The sequence below is a fragment of the Esox lucius genome, chromosome 8, assembly GCF_011004845.1.
Source record: "Esox lucius isolate fEsoLuc1 chromosome 8, fEsoLuc1.pri, whole genome shotgun sequence".
Classification (NCBI taxonomy): domain Eukaryota; kingdom Metazoa; phylum Chordata; class Actinopteri; order Esociformes; family Esocidae; genus Esox; species Esox lucius.
The window spans coordinates 3,419,143-3,442,084 of NC_047576.1; the positions used below are offsets into that span (position 1 = coordinate 3,419,143).

Here is a 22,942-nt window from a genome sequence, read left to right on the forward strand (position 1 = left end):
TTGTTTGTCCACAGGATAGTGACCCAAAACACACCTCCAGCCTATATAACGGCTATTTAACCCAGGAGAGTGATGGTTCTGCATCAGATGACCTGGCCTCCAAAATCCCCTGACCTCAGCCCAATTGTGATGATTAGGGAGGCATTCGACTGCAGAGAGAAGGAAAAGTGCTGTGCGTATTTAGGAACTCCTTTAATACTGTTGGAAAAGCATTTCAAGTGACTACCATGAAGTTGGTTGAGAGAATCCCAAGAGTGTGCAAAGCTGTCATCAAGGCAAGGGTGGCTGCTTTGAAGAAACTACAATATGAAACATTTTTGAAGAAAAAAAGCAAAAAGAAAGCTCTTCTGTTTTACACTTTTTTGGTTACTCTGAATCAGCAAGGGTTTTATTGCCAAGTAAGTTTCACACCAAGGCATTTTTTCTGGCTGTTGGTGCAACAATCAACAGAATAAGGGAAGTAAAAACAAAAGAGAACCGTTAGGGAAGATTCCATGATTCCATGTGTTATTTCATAGTTTTGATGTCTTCACAATTTTTCTGCAATGTGGAAAATGGTAAAAATTAAGAAATACCCTTAAATGAATAGGTGTATCCAAACATTTGACTGATGCTGTATATGCAGTACCAGTATATATATTATTTATATATACAGCAAACATATGTTTACAGTGAAGGGAATTGGAATATCACCCCAAACAATGTTAACGATATGTAAAATGGATTCACAGTTGAGTTACTTCGGACCTCAGAAATTTTGTTTTGCCGACTCAGTTCATGTACATTTCATTCATCATATGCTATTGACTTTGTTTATCAAATACAGAGACTGTTTTGCTTAAAAATATGTTATTCTTATGCAAATCGGAATAAACGAAATCTGACCATAGCATTGCTAGAATATAGATATACACTCACCTAAAAGATTATTAGGAACACCTGTTCAATTTCTTATTAATGCAATTATCCAATCAACCAATCACATGGCAGTTGCTTCAATGCATTTAGGGGTGTGGTCCTGGTCAAGACAATCTCCTGAACTCCAAACTGAATGTCAGAATGGGAAAGAAAGGTGATTTAAGCAATTTTGAGCGTGGCATTGTTGTTGGTGCCAGACGTGCCGGTCTGAGTATTTCACGATCTGCTCAGTTACTGGGATTTTCACACACAACCATTTCTAGGGTTTACAAAGAATGGTGTGAAAAGGGAAAAACATCCAGTATGCGGCAGTCCTGTGGGCGAAAATGCCTTGTTGATGCTAGAGGTCAGAGGAGAATGGGCCGACTGATTCAATCAGATAGAAGAGCAACTTTGACTGAAATAACTTGTTACAACTGAGGTATGCAGCAAAGCATTTGTGAAGCCTCAACCTTGAGGTGGATGGGCTACAACAGCAAAAGACCCCACCGGGTACCACTCATCTCCACTACAAATAGGAAAAAGGTGCTACAGTTTGCACAAGCTCACCAAAATTGGACAGTTGAAGACTGGAAGAATGTTGCCTGGTCTGATGAGTCTCGATTTCTATTGAGACATTCAGATGGTAGAGTCAGAATTTGGCATAACATGCCTTGTTACCACTGTGCAGGCTGGTGGTGGTGGTGTAATGGTGTGGGGGATGTTTTCTTGGCACACTTTTGGCACACCAATTGGGCATCGTTTAAATGCCATGGCCTACCTGAGCATTCTTTCTGACCATGTCCATCCCTTTATGACCACAATGTACCCATCCTCTGATGGCTACTTCCAGCAGGATAATGCACCATGTCACAAAGCTCGAATCATTTCAAATTGGTTTCATGACAATGAGTTCACTGTACTGAAATGGCCCCCACAGTCACCAGATCTCAACCCAATAGAGCATCTTTGGGATGTGGTGGAACGGGAGCTTCGTGCCCTGGATGTGCATCCCACAAATCTCCATCAACTGCAAGATGCTATCCTATCAATATGGGCCAATATTTCTAAAGAATGCTTTCAGCACCTTGTTGAATCAATGCCACGTAGAATTAAGGCAGTTCTGAAGGCGAAAGGGGGTCAAACACAGTATTAGTATGGTGTTCCTAATAATCCTTTAGGTGAGTGTAGGTTATTGCAATCTGGAAATGCATTGTTATACAAAAAAACTACTCTAATTCAGTTCCTGAGTATTGTACATTCTCTGCAAACACGTTTTAGTTTTGTCTGAACATGTAAAAAAAAAATCTGATGCATCCTGTATGTATGCTACAGCTGAAACAAAATGACTCTATGACAAATGAAAGTGATCATCAGAAAAAGGCCTTCATTCACCAAGCAAGTTTGTTTTAAATGCTCTACATTGTAGTAAAAACAGTAGAACTCCTGTTCGGAAGGGGATTTCATTTGCCAGTTGTTTCTAATGATTCCTGTAAATCGTTTACTTTTCCGGTGACTATATTAACTCAGTTTCTGCATAACGCCATCTGATTTCTGATATATGAATGTAACATTGTCTTTTAACGAATTACATTAATCAAAATGATAGTCCTTAATCCCATATTCCCCCCATTCCCTCGTTATTAATTAGCTACTAGCTTGCTTTAGCACCTATAGTTCACTGTTGGACCTCACGGTTTTGAATCAAATTGTCCCCTTCTGTGGCAGCACTTTCTGTGGCGTAACGGTGAAGAATTTGCTGCCAAAGCAAGTAACCAATTATTCAGTTGAACAGATGGTATGTTTTCTGCCTTTATGAGTTCTGGTTCACTCTAGAAGATTTTGGTTCACTTCTAAAAATGTCATACCTCCAAGTTGTTTGTTGAGATTATTCCATTCCACAAAGTGGTATCTTGAGTTGGAGCTGTTCAATCAGTAAATTATTTTATTTTATTTCCTGATCCCCGAAGTTATAGCCTAATTAGAAAACATGGAGACCAATCTTTCAATGCTAACCACCTTTCTTGCAGTTTTACTCAACTCATTCTGAGCTTGTAAATGTACATATTTGTCACATGACAGATGTGAATACAAGCACAGCAGGTGATGTGGTTATAACATGCATTAGTTTGCACATACTTTGTAATTGGTGTTACCAACCAAATTTCAGTTATAAAAAAGTTATTAAAAAAACACTAACTACTTAAAAATGGTACTTACGCTCTGTATTGGCAGACAAACTTGACTGTTGACAGAACTTAGTATTAGTTGCATGAATATTGTCGGTCCAAGTTGCAAATAATTCAACATTCATGATGACTTTAACAGTATTTGAACGATGGCTAGCTAGCTAACCTAAATGGAGGCAATAATGTGTAATTAATTCAAATTTGATTTCAGCGACTGCATTTTAAGTAAAGTTTATTACATGCTTTCAATACATGGTACGGTATGTGGTTAAACTATTGCTTATGCACGCTACCTTTTGAATGTGAAGAGTGACTGTTCTCTGTCAATGCTGACCGTTTCACCCAAGATTTGAAGAAATGCTACGCTCTTTTGTGCGTAAAGTAATTTGTTTCAGATGTGACATAAGCTTATCCCTTATTTTAGGTAGCAAAATCAGAAAGGGCTTGTTCCAATGCATCTTGTTCTTGCATAATGTTAAAAAGGAATCGCACTCAGGATGTATATTTATGTGTCAATGAATGGAAAATACTGCTCTGTATCGGGGGAATGGAAATGAATTAAGCTGACGTGAACGCCAGTATTGACAGTAGTTTTTGCAGTAAAAAGACAGAAGAGAGCATGAGTGGAACTCATCCTTGAGGAAAATGGCGAGTAGTTATCTTGTCACAAAATCACACTGTCACTGCCAAAGAAACTGTCATTGTCAAATTCCCTCAGCTACACAAATGCAAAGGTACTTTCACTTTGGAATGTAAGGGAGAATTCTATTTTCTGTCCCAGAATTTAAATTGACTCCACACCAAATTGCTTCTAAAATTATTTTCATTGAAGTGTGGTCCCCTAAGATAAACACTTTGGCAAGCTTTTCCAATTAGTGAAGAGTCTTGTATAGGTATTCCCTGGTTCAGCTTCATGTGCATATTACATTATATTTAACCACTGTAAAGCATATTGAGATGTATAGTATTTATTTGTTGTGTACCTCCTTATGTGACCCCTTTGTATGATGAAACCAACCTACTATGTACATAGTCTTGATCAATTAAAACGGTCTTGTCATTTTCACCAGGGGTTTACTAAATGTGCACATGCATGATGTTTGAACTATATCACATTGTCCTTATGTTATGTAATTTATATTTTGTAATCTGTATTTCTGTGTTTTTAAAATATCATTTTGAATACCGGTGCATGTTAGTGATTTCAGTCTGAAAATGTTCATGGTATCATGAGCAGTTGTTCGTGGCTTCACAGGTTTGTTTATTCAGTAGTAGTTTTTGGACAGTTCAACTAACAAAACAAATCAGTGGAGAATGAAGATCAAATGAGAACCGGTCCATTTGGTTCCATGCGCCTGTCCTCACTTCAAATTGAACAACATTTCTGTCTTCCTGACAGCAGTTTAGGGGCGTTCCTAAACAGACAATTTTATCTGTAGATTAAGGCCACACTGATCAATGAAGCATAAAACCCAATCTGGTCAAACTGGTCATTTGTGGTTTGTGGGAAAGATTAGTTTCATTTTGAATAGACCTATAGATATTTTAGCCAATCAAAGACAGCCAGTAAGTGCACTGACCAATTAGAAAAATGCATGCAGACAGGGATCCCATTTGTAAATTGTTTTATGTCCTTTACAGATCACTGTGACCGTGCTTCATACAAAATAACGAAATTGTGAAAAGAACAAAGACAAATTATGACCTCCGTAATCTTTAGGTTAGTAATGTAGTGCTCTGGGTTGTGACCCTGCGGCTTTTGGCCGTGAAAACAGATTTTCCTGATAGAAATGCATAATAACTACTGTCCATTATCTACTGACTCCTACTGGGAATGGATAGGAAATCACAGGTACAACCAGTGTGTGATTTTGGCCTTGTCCTAAAAGTATAAATGAGTCGAACTTTGAACCAGTTGATGGACGTGTTATTTTAGCGTGTTATTTTAGCATTTTAGCACACATACATTTAAACACCTACCAATTTGATTTTCATTCTTAATGGCTCAGTGTGGCCACATCATATGAGCATTACATTTTTCATCACAGCTTTGTCCTAACATTAAGTTCTACACATTTAGTACATAGAAAGGCAAAGGACAGGTCAACATTTGTTATTATACAACATTTATTCCTAGGACAGAAGTCTTCAAGGTCTTAACAGTAATTGAACACATCTAATGCATTGAAAAAATACACAATATGTACTGTATATGTATATTTTTTATAGGGTCCCTGACAAAGATACAAATATTTACTGGTAACACCCTGATTATTCAAAACACATTTTCACATTTCTATACGGTAGACAGAGTAGTACTGAACATAGTGGGAAAAGAAGCCCCTAAGGACCTGGAAATTACTTCTGTCAAAAAGCAGAACACCCTGTCAATGTTGACAGTGACCAATATCAGTCAGTCAGTCTCCATTTTGCTGAGTCATATCCAACAGGGTACATCTGAAAACTACAGGGAAAAATAATGCTCTTTACAGGAGCCAGGATGCTGTTTCTGAGGCAGTCATCTGCTGTTTAGTAATAGTCATTTTGTGAGTTCTTGTGTTTGTCCTGTTTCACGCTTGTATAGTGTCTATTATACATGTGTTTGGGGTTTGCATCTCACACTGAAGGCGAGGCATCGTCAGAGAGTGCGGTCACTGCCGTGGGATCAGCCATTACTGACGGCAACCCTGAAGCTATCATGCTATCATTGCCTTGCTCAAGGGCAGGATGGAAACAAAACGTTCAACCTCGCTCTTTCTGCGCTTCAACTTTTAACTGACAGGTTACCTGCCACACATTCTGGATTACTGGGTTTTGTGGATGGGATGACGTCCCGGTCTGGTTTGAGACGAATTTGTGTGGATGCTCTATTAGAACTGCAGCTGAACCTGTCGGGCTTGGTAGGAGTCAAAGTCCTCAGGGATTGTATCTAAAGGGAGAAATTATGACGAGTCAGTATGGAATAATTGCAAGGAAATGAATCGTGTAAGTTTAGATGGCTTTGTAAAGTACATGAAGATGTGCTTCAATACTAATCAGCTGATGCTTTCCAAGACCAGACAGATTGGCGACATTATTTGAAAATACTGAAATTTCAAGATGTTGAATATTTAAATAAACACAAAAGCATGTATTTGATTTTGTGTTTATAAATATTTTTTGACCAAAAATAATTGTCAAAAGAATTGGTTGCATGTCCACTAAGAGTACATTTGAATGTGTATAAATACAGTATAACTTAATTACAATGCATAGGTGGACTGTGCATATGTCTTAGGCTCCTGTAGGTCGATCTAAAGCCGTTTATTTGGGTAGTAAATGTTTATTTGTAAAATATTTATATGAAATATATAATAATATATATTGTATGTGTAGTTCCTCTGTAGCCACAGACCGGTATCATCAAGTTCTCAGTAATTTAATTGTCTGTGTGATGATCTCTGGATGAAGCAAAAGGCAATCATTGCTGAATGAATTCCCTGAAGTCCTCATCCGCCTGTACTTCCTGCTTGATGGATATTCTGTGAGTGTACTGGAAGGGGGCGGGGGGGGGGTTCTGCTTACCATTGCAGCGGTAGCGTAGGTTAGCCCAGATGATGTTCTCCTGGGAGAAGCAGAAGACACCCAATCTACCTCCTCTCATGGTGGTGTCTATGATGATGCCTGTGTCAGCCACTACCTGAGGGCCCTCGTAGAAACGCACCCTGAACGTGACACACAGACGCAGAGACAGGAAAGACAATCAAACACAACAAAAAGCTGCTGTCACACCCGCCACCTAATTCTTTTTTTTTTCATGCCAAATCAGATCAGACATTTTCGCAGTTGCCAAGCAGAGATCAGAATTGGGTTACTTGCGCACTTCCAGTCACAGTAAGACACTCAAACCAGAATAGTTGTATTAGGTCTGGAGGATGTGGCCTCTAGTGGGAAAGAATACCCCACATATTTAGTCAGACGCAAATAACATAAAATGTAGCCGGTTCAATCAATTCTACATCTAATCCCACAAATTATAATGGAATGCATTATCTAAGGAAACCACAAACTGCTTGAAAAAAATCAAGGTGTGTCTGTTACCAGCCTAATACCTGATATAGCCATCATGAGGCCTGTGTTGTAAGAACCAGCGGTAGGAGGTCTTGTCCTTCCAGCCAACGTTACGGGCGTCTTTCCAAAGCAGTTTCACCTGGTCACTGGTGTCGCCGGTGTGCCACAAAGAGTTACGTAGATGCTCTCCTGGTCCCGTTTTGGACTTCACCGCCTAGTCAACGTCACAATAGCATAGTAAAAGAGACTATGAGTCTCAAAGGGCTCCCGTTTTACACAACTGTGGATCATTTCAAGTTGATCTGGGCATGCGTTTCAAAACTTTAACTCAACGATAAGAAATCCTCTGCTGTGCAGGTTTTTTTTTACTCCAGGACAGACTTGATCCTGGTGTAGTAAGCTGGCCCTGAGTATGACTTAGAAAAGGGCTCGCTGTGTCTAGTTCACAATACTGACAGAGTTGTAAAGTTTTTGCATGAATTTAGACGTGAACATCTGAACAGTGACTATTACTGCATTGCTAGTTAATCGTTTTTCTACCTTCAGTTGGATCCCTGGTTCTGCCACAGCGCGGAATGGGTTGGCCTGCCAGTAGATCTGCTCAACCTGTTTCCACATCACTACGTAAAAGGAGGAAGAGTCCTGGTACCCGAAGATGAAGCCTGCATAGTCGTCATCGGTCACCGTATTCACGTGGAACGTCCCTTCAAAGTCAACGCCGTTGAAGGCGGTGTAACCTGGGGGGGGGGGGGGGGGGGGGGGGGGTTTGGGGGTGCCATGAGGTCTGGTCAGGGTGCGTTGGAGGAGGTCATACATAACTCTGTGTACATAAGGTACACTAGACACAGCACGACTGTTGCTCTTACCAACTGCCAGTCCAGGGTCACTGTTCATGGTTTGGACGATCTCCCGTCCCTGCGGAAAAAGAAGAAAAGAAACTGCTAGAACGTAAGCCGTTAACGTGACTCTGATTTGGATATACTGTAACATACATCAACTTGTTGGATTGGATTGACTTCAATTGGTGCATCCCTGTACGTATACCCTGATTTAGCACCACCCATCCCTGTACGTATACCTGATTTAGCACCACCCATCCCTGTACGTATACCTGATTTAGCACCACCCATCCCTGTACGTATACCTGATTTAGCACCACCCATCCCTGTACGTATACCTGATTTAGCACCACCCATCCCTGTACGTATACCTGATTTAGCACCACCCATCCCTGTACGTATACCCTGATTTAGCACCACCCATCCCTGTACGTATACCTGATTTAGCACCACCCAGTTGGGGTCAGTCTGTGCGTCTCCCTCTGGGTCCAGAACCACTGTCTGGTAGGCCCTGAAGTCTGTCAGAGTGACCTCAGCGTTCTCCGGACACACGTCGATGCTGTCGATGACGGTGTCGTTGTCAAAATCGTTCTCACACACGTTCCCGACACCATCGCCTGCGTGAGGGAGATCAACGCATTGTTAGGCTTTGAAAACATAGGATAATATTGCTGTCAACAGTACATCATGCTGTCAACAACATGGAACTGGGCTGCCGGACTCACTGTCGAAGTCCTCCTGCAGGGGGTTGGGGATGAGGCGGCAGTTGTCCGGTCCCGGGGGCAGAAGGTCGGGAATACCGTCATCGTCGTCATCATCGTCACACTCGTCTCCCCGGCCGTCCTTGTCTGTGTCCAGCTGGGCACTGTTGATGACCGCGGGGCAGTTGTCCTGAGAGTCCTGGTGACCGTCACCATCACTGAGGACATCGGAGGACAGTGGGAGCAGACCAAGACAGAGATGTGGTTAGCTCGGGGCTTATCGTTTTACAGTCATCCAAGCTGTTTTGCGATACCCACATTTATCGAGTCGACTGGAAGTTATGACATTTATCAAATTTGAATAGTCTGGTGTTTTTTTGGTGAGGGAGTACCGAAGGACTGGAAGGCCACGAACAGGCCTACGCAGGTTAAAAGCAGGGAAAGGTGGTCACACGAACATACCTATCCTTATTGGTGTCACAAGGGTCTCCTATCAAGTCGTTGTCCATATCCAACTGTGTGGTCACATAAATACAGGATCACTTAAGCAATTTTAATATCAATTCCTCTGTTAAAGGACAACTTATTTTTTAACAACTTAATGTGAGATGGTTCTTTACCCTGAAAATTGTATACCTGCCAAGAGAAACAATTTTACAAAAACACCTGAAATCCACTATATATTTGATTTAATGTAACTTAAAAGTGATCTGACGGTTAAAAAACAATAAAGCTTAGATGCTCACATTATTTACATTCATTTTCAGATAGCGGTGGCTAAGGCTTGCCAAAGTTTGTAATCGCTGTTTACAGAAAATTAAAACATGGATTATTGCTTCTCTTGGCCGATTGACTAATGTCAAGTGGAGAAACCATCTGATATCTATTTATAAAAAAATTGAAATTCCTCTTTAAGCACAATATACTGTAATGACTCTACAAAGCCTACAGTGCATGAAGAGCCAACCATGGAATTCAGAAACCAGACCTGGTCAGGGTTGCGGACGTAAGGACAGCTGTCACAGGCATCACCGACTTTGTCCCCATCTCGGTCCTTCTGGTCCACATTGGGAACACGTTTGCAGTTGTCCAAGTTATTGGGGATACCTGTTGCAGGTAAAACTGGTTGTGTCACATGTCGACTGACACTCATGACAGCAATGTCAGATTTAGGCTTGTCATGGTCAAATACCACACGTGGCGACATACCATCACCATCGATGTCTTCGTCACATTCATCACCCAGCCTGTCGACATCTGTGTCTTTCTGGTCGTTGTTCTTGATAATACGGCAGTTGTCGCAGGCGTCTCCGAAGTTGTCATCGTCCACATTTCTTTGGTCTACATTTGGCACCAACACACAATTGTCCTGCAAAAGATGCATCAGAGTCTGTCAGAGCCTGACGACAAAAGGACGACTAATAAAGACTAGTCATATGCATGACACCAAAACGTCAACCGCTGGAGATAAGAACCAATAACGTGTGTTCAGGAGAGTCTGTCAGAGCCTGATGACTAAAGGACGACTAATAAAGACTAGTCATATGTATGACATCAAAACGTCAGTGGCTGGAGATAGGAACCAATAACCTGTGTGTTCAGGATTCCGTCCCCATCTGCATCCTCATCGCAGGCGTCTCCTATGCCGTCCTTGTCGGCGTCCTCTTGGCCAGAATTGGGCACAGTTAGACAGTTGTCCTGCGTGAAGCAAATCACAGAGTGGCTTTTGTTTCACTTTTTCTCTTGCTTTCTGTTGAAAATAATATATTCAGACTTTTACAGTATTTGCAGTGACATACTTCAGCGGCATACCTTGTCACAGTTCCTCTCGGCGCATTCAAGTTTCTCATCAGGGAAGCCGTCAATGTCAATATCAGAGCCGCAGAAGAAGCCATTGCCAGCCCATCCCACTGCACACTGTGAATCAGGGTGAAGTTAACATTATGGCATCTGGAAAGTCAATTAACGTCCCATTTCAACTGTGTAACGACGGAATCTCCAACACCTGTGTAGTTACTTAGTAGGAGTAAGACCTGTGTGGCTACTAAGTTGTTACTAAGTTACAGCCACAGTTGTGTTAAAGATATAGACAAAAAACTGAAATACCACCAGGCTGTTCACATTGATCCAATGCAGCAGAATTATGGCCTTACCTGACACTCTTTTTTACCCTCTCGTTGGACGATGCAGTCTGCGCTGGCATGGCAAGGGTTGGGCTGGCCATTACCACACGCTCTCTCAGGCTTACAGCCCTTACGCTGATCTCCAACATAACCTGCCTTACAAGGCCCACACCTGAACGAGCCCTGACCAGAACATACACAGGACTCAGTTCCCCACCTTCGAGACCTCAAAAGTGGAAAGACCCCAGGGTCTTCTAATGGTTTGTTTTAAATATATATTTGACTAGAATTATTTTTTATCAAATTTTACTTACAGGTGTGTTAATGCAATTGGAATTTTCCACGCAGCCGCCATTTCTGGACCCTTGGCACTCATTGATGTCCTTGCAGACCTGAGTCACATGTTTACAGAAAGTATTTTACACCTTCAGAAAATGTACTTAAATCTCGTAATCCTCATGAGCTACTTAACTTGATCCAAGATGGCTACCTGTTTGTTCTTGGTGGCATAGGAGAGCCCCACTCCCTGTGCCTGGGGGCTGGTGTAGCCAGCAGGACAGGGGCCACAGCGGTACCCTGGGGAGGTGTTGATGCAGCGAACACCCATGTGGCAGGGCGTCACAGCACACTACAGGAACAGAGACGGGACAGGGGTGGTCCAACATGTGACACAATCTGACACTTCAAAAGGAATTTCGTCTTTTCGTTTTCCATTGAATGAGCAGGGACTGGACCGACACCAACTGACGACACGTTTCGGGGGGTCCTACCTCGTCCACGTCCTTGCAGTGGGTCCCGTCGCCAACCATGCCCTCGGGGCAGGGCCCACACCTGATGCCCTCAGGGGTCCCAGTGCATTTAACCCCTGGGTGGCAGGGATTTGGGTGGCAGGAGGGCGGAAGGGGAGCCCGCATCCCTGGGGAGAGAGGGTGATACACAGCATGTCAGCGCAGAAGGCCGCCTGACAGAATGTTCCAGACTCGACCGTTCTTATGTCCAATGGCTCCATCTGCTGCTGGTTGGGAAACCTTTCGTGGCCATTTTTCTGTTTTCCGTTTCATTCCAATCTGTTGACCTATGTACTCCACTTTAAACATAACACATTATACAACAATGTAATGGATGGATTAATTTACACCGTGCAACTGAGATCAGCTGTCCAGACTTACACCATTCATATGTTGATGTCAATATATTACTCACCGCAGGCTTCACACTCCATCACTGTGTTCTTTAGAAACACAATCTCTTGGATCTGCGTTCAAACAGGCAGAAGACACTTTTAGTGGACCTTATAATGTACATGACCAGCTAATGTCCTGTCATCACACAGAGCGATGACCTTCAGGTCCAATTAGAGACTTCACCTGTTGCTTCAGCAGTTCTTTGATCTCAGCCAGGGCCTGATTCGTTCCCTTGATCTGATTGATGATTTCGCCATCTGAGTTTGAAAATAAAGCATTAAATAACATTGCACTTGTGATGGATGAGCACACACACGGTTCGTATATTAACAATGGATAGATCATATCCAATTAATCTTGCTCCTGTTTGCTAGCTTAGTATAAGTTTCAACCGAAACCAAAATAACTAATGTCAGTTGACAGAACAGACCTTGTATACAAAATACAGTGAATGGGTAAGTGTGTCCAAACAATTGACTGGTACTGGACATTTTTTACATTTTAGGATGCCAAGATAAACTCAGATGAATATCACCCCGTCCCGGGTCCTCCACCTGAATGTGGGTGCCTCACAAAGCACCTCGTTTTGCCTCATAACTCGTCCTGTGACATTGTTTGGGATGCACATCTGTGTCTGACTGAAGTCGTTGGTTAGCAGTGTGTTGGAGGGGATACACTGTGCGGATCTCACTCTATAAAACAACCCAATGCACTGTCGGTTCATCGTCCATACTTCTGCTGTTTTTATCCCCCCCCAGCCAGTAGTGCCGACATGCCAGGATTGTCCATGGGCCGGAATCACGTGCAGTGTGAAAGATGTAAAACGGGAGCTTGAAAAGAACGGAACAGGTCCCGTCGTGGAGCCCGTGGCTTTCAAAGTCACTCTGGGTTTTAATTTATAGACTCTTCTGGAAGTTAGATTCACAGGCCCTGGTGGCTGGGCCACACCCAGGAAAAGCCTTCCCAGCTGGATATGATGGTGGGACAGCAGGGGGTCTGGGGCCTGGTTGTGCCGCTCCTCTGGGAACCTGCTTGATGTAATTATTGACTCTGGCCCACTCCCCAGGGGGTTGCAGTATGTCAGAGTGGCCTGAGCCTGGAGGACAGGAGGAAGGGAAGTGTGCTCTTCCCATTAGGAACTGCAATGCCTTCTGAATGAATTCCAAGCCCACAGTCTCCTGCCGGGAACACAGTAACCACACTGCCTGGGTGATTTACTCACATGGCCTGACTGACAAGTTGCTCAATAGCATTCTGAGTTTGCAGTTAGCACATTTGAAAGTGTGAATGTGAATTAGCCCACTGGCTATGAAGATTCTGTTTTGCTAATTCATCCCAAATGATTTCACTGCATAATTTTTTAGGAATATCCTCAATAAGAATAGTTAACTTATTTTGGGGTGAGTAACAAATAAAAAAAATTTACACTGATATGATCTTACATGTCATTTACAAACCATTTGACAAACATCACTGACACAATATTTTGCCTCTTCATTTTTACTTTTCCGACTTAAAAAAAAAAAATGAAACCCCGAATTTTGAAGCATTTCTGAGCATCAGTTTAGGATTTATATCGTAGCGTGTTACCAGACCTATTTGAAATCTTTCCTAAATTTTTGACATGCAAGCATATGTGTAGTTCTTTTCCAGTAAAGCTACTGAAGTGATGAACGACATACCCCTTTGACCAGCTACTACACTGAGGAAAAACCCCAGCGCCACGATCCGCAGCATGTCCTCGGTCGCACTTTGACGTCCCTCTGACAACAGACAGGTGTGAAGGTAGGTAAGGTCTGGATCCCCCGTGTGAAACCTCGTGCAGTTAGGCCAGGTCCTTCATCTGAGTGACTCCATCTGCCGTAGTACCGGGGCTCATATAGTGGGGTTTGGAAAGAGAGTGGGCTTGTTCCTCTCCTGCACGCCTTTTTATGTGTCCCTCCGAGTGACACCACCCCTCCACACATTCACCCTGAAATATCCCTGTACCACAGTACCAAGGCCAACACTAGCCCATAACATGGTGCTTTCTCAACACTGGATATCGTCAATGATTGAAAAACACGATCTACATAACATGTTCTGATCATTGTTTCAATTGTTGTAAAAAAAAAATTGTATTTTGTAAGATGATTTTGAAGGGAAAGTCATATAACCAGATTTACAACTAACTGGATTCTGTTACAACCAGGTCAAGAAGACTCAACGAGTACATAAGCTAACCATGACCAGTATATAACATGCCATTATAACGGCGTGGTTACAACTCTTGGCTGCTAGTAGGCCTAATCGTTTTAGCCAGTAAAAGAAAAGAAAAGTGACATGAACTGAAACTAACAACTAACCATTTTTTTCTGATCCCTATACTCCACATCCAAATTTCTGTAAAACATTTGAAAGGTGACCTGATCCACTGTAGATTTAGCTTGAGCCCTGATTTACCATGGATTTCAAAGTAAACTGAAATCGCCTGCGCCAGTGAATATTTGTGTTGTGTTCTATTTGCCAGTGATGGAACCAGCAGATGTTGGTCACATTCCAGTGCAGACACCCCTGAGGCTTTGTGGTGCGCGCATCTTGATCGGTTTCCATGACTCTCAACGCATATATCCTGACTTCCTCTCTTACCCTCACTATGAGAAAAGACGCCTCCTGGTTCCTCGCTGGAGAAACAAATCAAGAAGTCCAGAAATCTGTCTTTGCTGCTGGCCTGAAGGCTTTGATGGATAGGTCAGAAGGTAAACATAATTAAATTACATTTGACTGTCTCTTTGTCTTTCTCTACCAACAGTCGACTCTCAGGGAAGGGATAAGTAAAACCAAAGACTGGGAGACACCTCTTTTCCACTACAATGTTTCTTTACGCTTTTTGGACACAGACTTAAAGGTTGGATGGAAATGAGGTGATGCATGATTTGTTTCCTTACAAGTCTCTTTTGATGTGAGGTCCAACTGGAACATTTTAATATATTCTGTAGCTGTCTGTTTAAACTGTGAGCCAGACAGACCAAACTGAGAGTACAAGGAACCTTTCAGGGTGTCCTCGTATTTCTTAGTGATGATGTGGTTTGAAATGAAAAACAAACAGCAATGTTTTCTTTATTTGAGGTCTGACTTATGTGCACACAAATAAATGGAATGCTGATCCTTTAGTGATCTTTTCTACTGCTGTGAAGACTTTAATGTCAAGGGTCAGGGGTTGTGCCCAGCTTGGGACCTTCTGTAATTAGTGATGGTTCATTGGTCATGCTTATGGTGATGTTACAAAGGACAGAAAGTTGGACTAGAGCAAACAAACACAGTGGTAGCTCTTGGTTACAACACCATTTTGAGTTCATTATGACAACTTACAAATATATTTTTGCAATGAAACTGACTTTTAAAGTAATGTCAGTAGTACTAGTAGTACTACACTCACCTAAAGGATTATTAGGAACACCTGTTCAATTTCTCATTAATGCAATTATCTAATCAACCAATCACATGGCAGTTGCTTCAATGCATTTAGGGGTGTGGTCCTGGTCAAGACAATCTCCTGAACTCCAAACTGAATGTCAGAATGGGAAAGAAAGGTGATTTAAGCAATTTTGAGCATGGCATGGTTGTTGGTGCCAGGCGGGCCGGTCTGAGTATTTCACAATCTGCTCAGTTACTGGGATTTTCACGCACAACCATTTCTAGGGTTTACAAAGAATGGTGTGAAAAGGGAAAAACATTCAGTATGCGGCAGTCCTGTGAGCGAAAATGCCTTGTTGATGATAGAGGTCAAAGGAGAATGGGCCAACTGATTCAAGCTGATAGAAGAGCAACTTTGACTGAAATAACCACTCGTTACAACCGAGGTATGCAGCAAAGCATTTGTGAAGCCACAACACGCACAACCTTGAGGCAGATGGGCTACAACAGCAGAAAACCCCACCGGGTACCACTCATCTCAACTACAAATAGTAAAAAAGAGGCTACAATTTGCACAAGCACACCAAAATGGTCTGATGAGTCTCGATTTCTGTTGAGACATTCAGATGGTAGAGTCAGAATTTTGCGTAAACAGAATGAGAACATGGATCCATCATGCCTTGTTACCACTGTGCAGGCTGGTGGTGGTGGTGTAATGGTGTGGGGGATGTTTTCTTGGCACACTTTAGACCCCTTAGTGCCAATTGGGCATTGTTTCTGACCATGTCCATCCCTTAATGACCACCATGTACCCATCCTCTGATGGCTACTTCCAGCAGGATAATGCACCATGTCACAAAGCTCGAATCATTTCAAATTGGTTTCTTGAACATGACAATGAGTTCACTGTACTGAAATGGCCCCCACAGTCACCAGATCTCAACCCAATAGAGCATCTTTGGGATGTGGTGGAACGGGAGCTTTCTGCCCTGGATGTGCATCCCACAAATCTCCATCAACTGCAAGATGCTATCCTATCAATATGGGCCAACATTTCTAAAGAATGCTTTCAGCACCTTGTTGAATCAATGCTACGTAGAATTATGGCAGTTCTGAAGGCGAAAGGGGGTGAAACACAGTATTAGTATGGTGTTCCTAATAATCCTTTAGGTGAGTGTATGTTCTCCAAGACATGCAACTTAAAGGGTTCAACATTAAAAAAAGAATAAAATCATTATCACCCTGTGTTTTGCAAGATTTTGTTGAAACTTTGTAAGGCTACATTGTACAAATATCATACTAAACAAATTAAACCAAGTGTCACAACATCAGAATTTTTACTTGCCTTTATTGATAAAGGACAATAATGTAAAAAGCAGCCAAGTCTTCTTCACATTATCTTGTTTACTTGTGTTGTATTGTCTGATTGATTCTGTTGTCTGATCCTCTGACCTAGAGACAGATTGTGCTTTTGATTCAATTTCCTTTAGCTAGTAAAAATAGTGTTAACCGGCTTTTAACTAAAAACCATAGCTTACAGCCAAAAACACTTTTAACAAAAGCCTTCCTAAAACAATCAAGTCATTTCTGGTACACTGTTCACCACATGCTGTAGCACACAGTTGCAGAGTAATTCACAGATGAAAAATAAATACGTTAATAAATAAGTACATACGTACTGGCTGGGACGATGATATCAGTGTGACACTTTGGTGAAATATATTTACAGAATCCCAATACTGTATAATCTGTCAAAGAAAGCACCATTTGCTTCAATAGAAAGGGGCCTCGTTTGGTAAACATCAAACGGGCCCCTTCACCTAGCAAGGAATGGGAGACTCCATCATGCCTGAACTGAGGGCTGGACCATGAGGAGAGATCAGATGAGGGAACCTTTCCCCCAGTTTCACTGGTGTGGTGCTTTGCCTTCTACTCTGCTTTCTTGGATTTCCTCTTGCGAGTCCCTTCGCCCAGATCCTCCTTGGTTTTGACCGGCGAAATGGGGGCGATGGGGGCGGGCGCGGGGGCCACGTGGTGCTCCTCCTCACCACCTCCGAGAGGGGAGCCAAAGAGCAAGTGGCATACCCAAGACTCGATGAGGATGAAGGGAGAGCCGTGAGAGTGGCGGGCCGTCAATATCACCTGAGAGGAACATAGATCATCTGTGTGATAATACCGTTTTGGAGTTGCCATATTAGAATCACTATACATGTCAGTTAATTTCTGATACTGTTAGCAAATAAGAGTGTGTGAGATGTATGTATACAGTAGCATGGTCAATATCAGTTCCATAAGGAAAAATGTTCAGAGTACAAATCTACATCCAATCCATGATCTGGAAATGGAGTGACGAAAAGGAGATGGCTAAAATCAACAAGCCAGTGGAACCATTACTCCTAATGATGTCATTTATAGGCACAGTTAAAATTCCATAATCTGAAAAAGTTATCTGAGCTCACATACTCAGAATTATTCTGGAATGCATTTCATGTTTCCCATCTGATCCCGCTCTTCCAGTTAGGACATAGTCTCGTGATGGCTCACTTCACCTTTTTTATAAAGATAGTAATGATGCCACAAATTCAGCAGCCGCGTTGGTCCAAATCGGGTTCACTGCTCTTTCATCAAAAAACTCCTTCGCTTTTTCACATATACATTTGATAAATATTCTACTATACATATATTTTAAAGGAGATATTTGGTAAGTTCAGCCCTCCAGCGTCTTTTTGGGGAATTAACTGAAACAATGAATATATGACTCTTGATTGGCTTAGCAGAAAATTTGGTAACTACAAGCTAACAATCTTTATTCAAACTCAGTGAGTGCATATGATGTCATGAAACTTAAAAAAGATGGATGACTTTGACACACTACCTGTGAAAATAATTACTTTTAACAACTTTGGAACAAACTCAAATGCTCGGATGGTAAGTAAAGTCCATGGAGATTATACACAAGCATTCTAACTACCAAGCTAGCCAACCTTGTGTACACAGTACCTTTACCAGAACGATGTAGCGATGTGGTAACATTTAACCTGAATTACCATATCTGTATTATTTCCTCCTGTTAGTTAACCAAGTGTTTGGTGAGATAACAACCCTGCGTGACAGTATGGCATACGCCCAAAACGATTTTCTTCAGGACATACCTTGGTAGTCGCCATGAACAGAGTGAAAAGACAGATGAGTGTGCTTTTCGACACAGGAAGCAAGTGTGCCTCCTGAAGTGTAAACAGAATGGCTCCATACAGGCTGGCTTTGGTTGGGCTGGAGAGAGGGGAACAAACACGACACATAATAACAGATATGACACAATGAAAATATCCAGAATTATCCATTTACCAGCTTTATAAAGACTATCCACATCAGATTGCTGCGACAGAGAGAAAAAATGCACTTGTCTAAAAAACTAGAGCTTGTGCACCCTGGAGGCTTAGGTCACTGACAATCAGGAAAAAAAGTATCTTAATGCTTGAGGAGGCCGCCACAAATGTCGGTGGCTGACATTAACCACGGAGCCATGATGGAAACCAACTCACAATGACATGTTGAGGAGTTCATTGGTCTCGGGCCTCCACACACCACGCAGCAGTTGCTCGAAATTGGACATGAGGGCCACCCCTGACCCTGGGAGGATATAAATAGAAAGTGGAAACAATTAGGACATCCCTCCACCAGTGTTCATCCAGAATTCTGCCTTCCTCCCCACCACAGGATGGCCTGACACCAGGCTGCAGAGGAGGACGAGCGGGGAGGGGCCGACCTTTGACGTAGCCCACGATGACCATGATGATCCAGCCGTGGTGATAGGCGTGGTGGGCGTGGTGAACGCCGGCGGCAATTTTACGAGTGCGGACGACTTCCTTTAAGGCTACCAGCACCAGCTTGACGGGCATGAAAGCCACACATTTGTAGAAGAGGTTGAGTGGGCAGAAAAAGATGAGGTACCTGTGGTCGCATTTTGGTGAACGGGAAGGAAACAAAAGAGTACGTCTTAAGGGGGTTTCTTCAGAAAAACATTTTAAGATAACATAATTAATTTAAAGAACTACAAGCATAAACTGAAAAGAAAAGTTAAATTTTCAAACAAAATCTAACCAGTGGTGGACATCAAGCATTGGAAAGAACTTACCAAACAGCAGATGCTAAGAGGATGTGGCTGTTGTATTGAAAATAGTCCACAGGGCAACTTCCGAGAAAAATGTCTGCTAAAATGTAGCTCCCAAAGCAATAAAGCATAGCGCATATCCAAGATGCCACAGGGCTCCTGCGGGCCACCTCCCCTGACCCTGCAGAAAAAATGAGGACTTAGATATTTTGTCTACATGATCTTAGGGGAAGAAGGCTACACTAAAGCCACCCAGTTACGTTTCAGTTCACTCTCCACTCCACAACTGCTTGGTGAAGAATCATCATTAGTAGGCTAAATCTAAAACATCACAGGCCCGAAATTTGCAAGATCAGGTCACTTTTGCGGGCATATATTAAAGGAATGTTTCATTTAACCTGTTAAAAGCAAACAAACAAAGTGGGAATACAGATTGATTTAAAATGTATAATTAATGGAAATCCTTGTGTGTAGTTCCCAGTAGTTGGTCTGGATTTATGATTGGCAAAATATAATTACAAAACACTACCAAGTTTCTAAGTTGGTTTAACTTCTACCATGCTGCAAAACGTAGTAGTGACTAAATGAACCACATGTTGTTCACCACACCCTGGCACTGTTTACATCAGTAACTTCATCAATAATCTGTTATACATTATATGCTTTACATGTTAATTTGTATTAAATATTTGTAATGTAATAAATACGAACAACCTTTAATACCATTGTTAATGCTCATAAATGTGTGTGTGTATTTACTATTATGTTTTAGATGTTTTTTATAGCTCTCATGTGCAGGTCACGTGTATACCAGCAGTTACTATTACCGTAATGATCCACTTAGCTAACTCATTACATGGAGTTACTCAAGGACAAAGTTAGAGTACACAAACCGCAGGGAAAGGTCTCTGATTGGGGTTTTTGTCCTGGTTAAATAAAGGATAGATAAAATAAAATGACCTACAACCAAACAAGCCACAAAGTAAAGCCAAAGCCATGATTAAACGTTTATAACGTTGTGGATCAATGTACTGTAGAGTTTTGGAGTAAATCTGAGTGTGCGAGTCGCCCTATATGGTGCCAGAACTGCCCAGATCTAAAAAGACAGGTGTGATTCTCATGGAGGAGCAAATAGCCTTCTGTTTGACAGAAAACCGACCCCGGAAAATGTGGCCTAAAAATACACGTTGTTCTATTGCTTTCCCTGTCTAAAGGCAACTGGCAGGCCTGACATAAATTCGACACCCCCTGACCATTAACAATCCCAGCCCCCAGACTCATTCATGGGTTTCAAAGAAAAGCTAGTATTAAGGAACCACTGGAAACAGGTGCCTTAGATGTGAGTTTATATGAACTCTTATTCTGACCATTACTGGAGAGGGAATCCACTCCACCTGTTTTTCACTAACTCATAATTAACGTTTCCAAAGAGGCTAAGTATTGAGTCTGTGTTTTCATACCAGGTTTTTGTATCGGTCTCTGTCATTTATATAAAAAAAACGTTTTAAGGGATTTCAAAGTCCTTTCACTATTACCAAATGCTTTTCTTTGATTACTGTCCCTTAATGTATGTGAACTTGGGAGGTCCATGGAGGTGGAATACTGCTGCAATTTTTTAGAATAGTGCATATTCACTTTGAGGCCAACAAGGTCTTACAAACACCATTAAAAAGGTTCTGTGAACAAACCTACTCAAAAGTAGAGGACACGTTCGGTGGTGTGTAGTCCACAGACATCTATTTAAGGACATTCTATTTATTGCATAGGGGCGAAAGCTTTGGTATGCAACCAGTCACTATCAAATTTCAGAAGACCCTGTCTGTTTGAATGGTTAAACTTTGGGAAATGCCAGGTATCAAAGAAAACTGGATTAATCAAACTCTAGTGGTTTCTTAATTCTTCTATTAGAGTGGAGCAAGCTGCCGCTGCAAATGTTATTCAAAGGACAAATACAAATTCCATTTAAGTTTTAAAAAGTTTGTGACATACTAAAGTCTACATCACCAATACGTTGCCCCCTTATTGTGCCATGTATCAATTGCTGTTATAGTTTTCACAGATTGACAACCAAAGGGCCAGGGTTATGTAACCTCAATATATTTCAGCATTGACCTGTATATTTAATATTTCCATCTCCAATACTACACTAAATCAATTAAATTGTATATGTCAATCTATTTATTACATGCATTTACGGGGATAAAAACGACACTTACCAGGTTCATACTTGAGGTAGAGTATTGACACGATGTAATAAGCAAGATCAAAGACAGGAAACATTCCCATTTTTGAGAAAGTTTGGGCAAGATCGCCCAAATTGAGGACTCCCAATACCTCCATGATTTTAAGATGTATAACGCTACTGCATGTATTTTATGATTACTGCGTAATGTCCCGCGACTCGCCACGAAGCCCCCGTCTTGCACGAGTAAAAACTGACACTCAAGTCAGCCTATTAATATACCTCATCTGCACAGCCTTGTAATTTGTCCACTGCCGAGCGTTTTTTCTATGCCAACTGGTCTTATTTGTCAGCTGCGTGGACATACGTAACACGCTGCAGAAAATGACAGATACGCTTTCGTTTTTGTGTCCCAAATTTGTATTAGACATGTAGCAATATCGATTGTTTTATCACATTTGTGAAGGACAGCTGGTCAAATAAAAAGTGAAGATGTATCATCGTGCACCGCCAATAACATACTGCTGGTTACAATGACCGACAATACGATGCACATGACCGGTTAATGCTCGATTGAACGTTTTTGTGTGGCCTAAATCGTGGGATGGGTGGCCTAAGCACAACAAAATATGGAAAGGCTATTGGGGAAAAAAGGACAGATTATTATTAAAAAGGATGATTATTATTTGATACATAGAAATACTAATTATTTGATACATATGAAGAATTCCTCTGACTGGCTCATGGTAGACTACAATAAAGGCATTCATAGTAAAGCATGTAAAATAAAACATAATAGATTCATGGAATAGCGATCGTTTGGTGTATGGTGAAAATTGTAAACACTATTTCACTGAAATGAATACATTTAGTTTATTTACTCGAAAGCCTCCTCAACCTATATATCTGCATCCATGTGTGTGTCTATCCCACAACAGACCAAGCTACATGCTCGTTCAATGCAATTGGTGGACAGCCTCCGCTATGCAGATATTTATGCTGCGCAATGTAAAGAATGGTGTGGTAAGTGTAGCCACTGGCGCACGGGGCTGCCCCTAGTGTCTGAAAGTCAAACATTTTAATGTATGAAACAGAAATATAAACAGAAAATGGAATAATTTCAAAGATTTTACCGGGTTACAGTTCATAAGGAAATTAGAGAACTGAAAAAGATGGATTAGGCACTAATATTATGGATGGCACATGACTGGGAGTACATTGCATATGGAACATGTTTAGGTTCTTTTAGTTAGATTTACCAAACATCAAA

The 22,942-nt window shown here is 41.7% G+C and overlaps 2 protein-coding genes across 3 annotated transcripts; both read right to left on the reverse strand.

Moving 5' to 3' along the window:
* Positions 1–4,708: 4,708 nt before the first annotated feature.
* comp (cartilage oligomeric matrix protein) lies at positions 4,709–13,874 on the reverse strand. 2 transcript variants are annotated; one of them, XM_020049386.2, is made up of 19 exons: positions 13,666–13,874; positions 12,167–12,240; positions 12,003–12,054; positions 11,570–11,715; positions 11,290–11,427; positions 11,114–11,191; positions 10,830–10,982; positions 10,489–10,593; positions 10,267–10,374; positions 9,886–10,045; positions 9,665–9,783; positions 9,139–9,191; positions 8,701–8,894; positions 8,414–8,592; positions 8,003–8,051; positions 7,677–7,873; positions 7,178–7,350; positions 6,651–6,790; positions 4,709–6,015 (listed from the first exon to the last, which is right to left on the reverse strand). In XM_020049386.2, the coding sequence occupies exons 1-19, from the start codon at positions 13,718–13,720 to the stop codon at positions 5,957–5,959; spliced, it is 2,232 nt and encodes a 743-aa protein (XP_019904945.2). In that variant the 5' UTR covers positions 13,721–13,874; the 3' UTR covers positions 4,709–5,956. The 2 variants fall into 2 exon arrangements, with proteins under 2 accessions (XP_019904945.2, XP_019904947.2); XM_020049388.2 differs by lacking the exon at positions 4,709–6,015 and having other exon boundaries at positions 6,710–7,009.
* Positions 13,875–16,710: 2,836 nt separating this feature from the next.
* tmem38a (transmembrane protein 38A) lies at positions 16,711–21,953 on the reverse strand. The gene is made up of 6 exons (XM_010902561.4): positions 21,707–21,953; positions 19,515–19,671; positions 19,146–19,330; positions 18,922–19,009; positions 18,532–18,649; positions 16,711–17,521 (listed from the first exon to the last, which is right to left on the reverse strand). Exons 1-6 carry the CDS (start codon positions 21,828–21,830, stop codon positions 17,309–17,311), a joined length of 885 nt encoding a protein of 294 aa, XP_010900863.1. The 5' UTR covers positions 21,831–21,953; the 3' UTR covers positions 16,711–17,308.
* Positions 21,954–22,942: the final 989 nt, after the last annotated feature.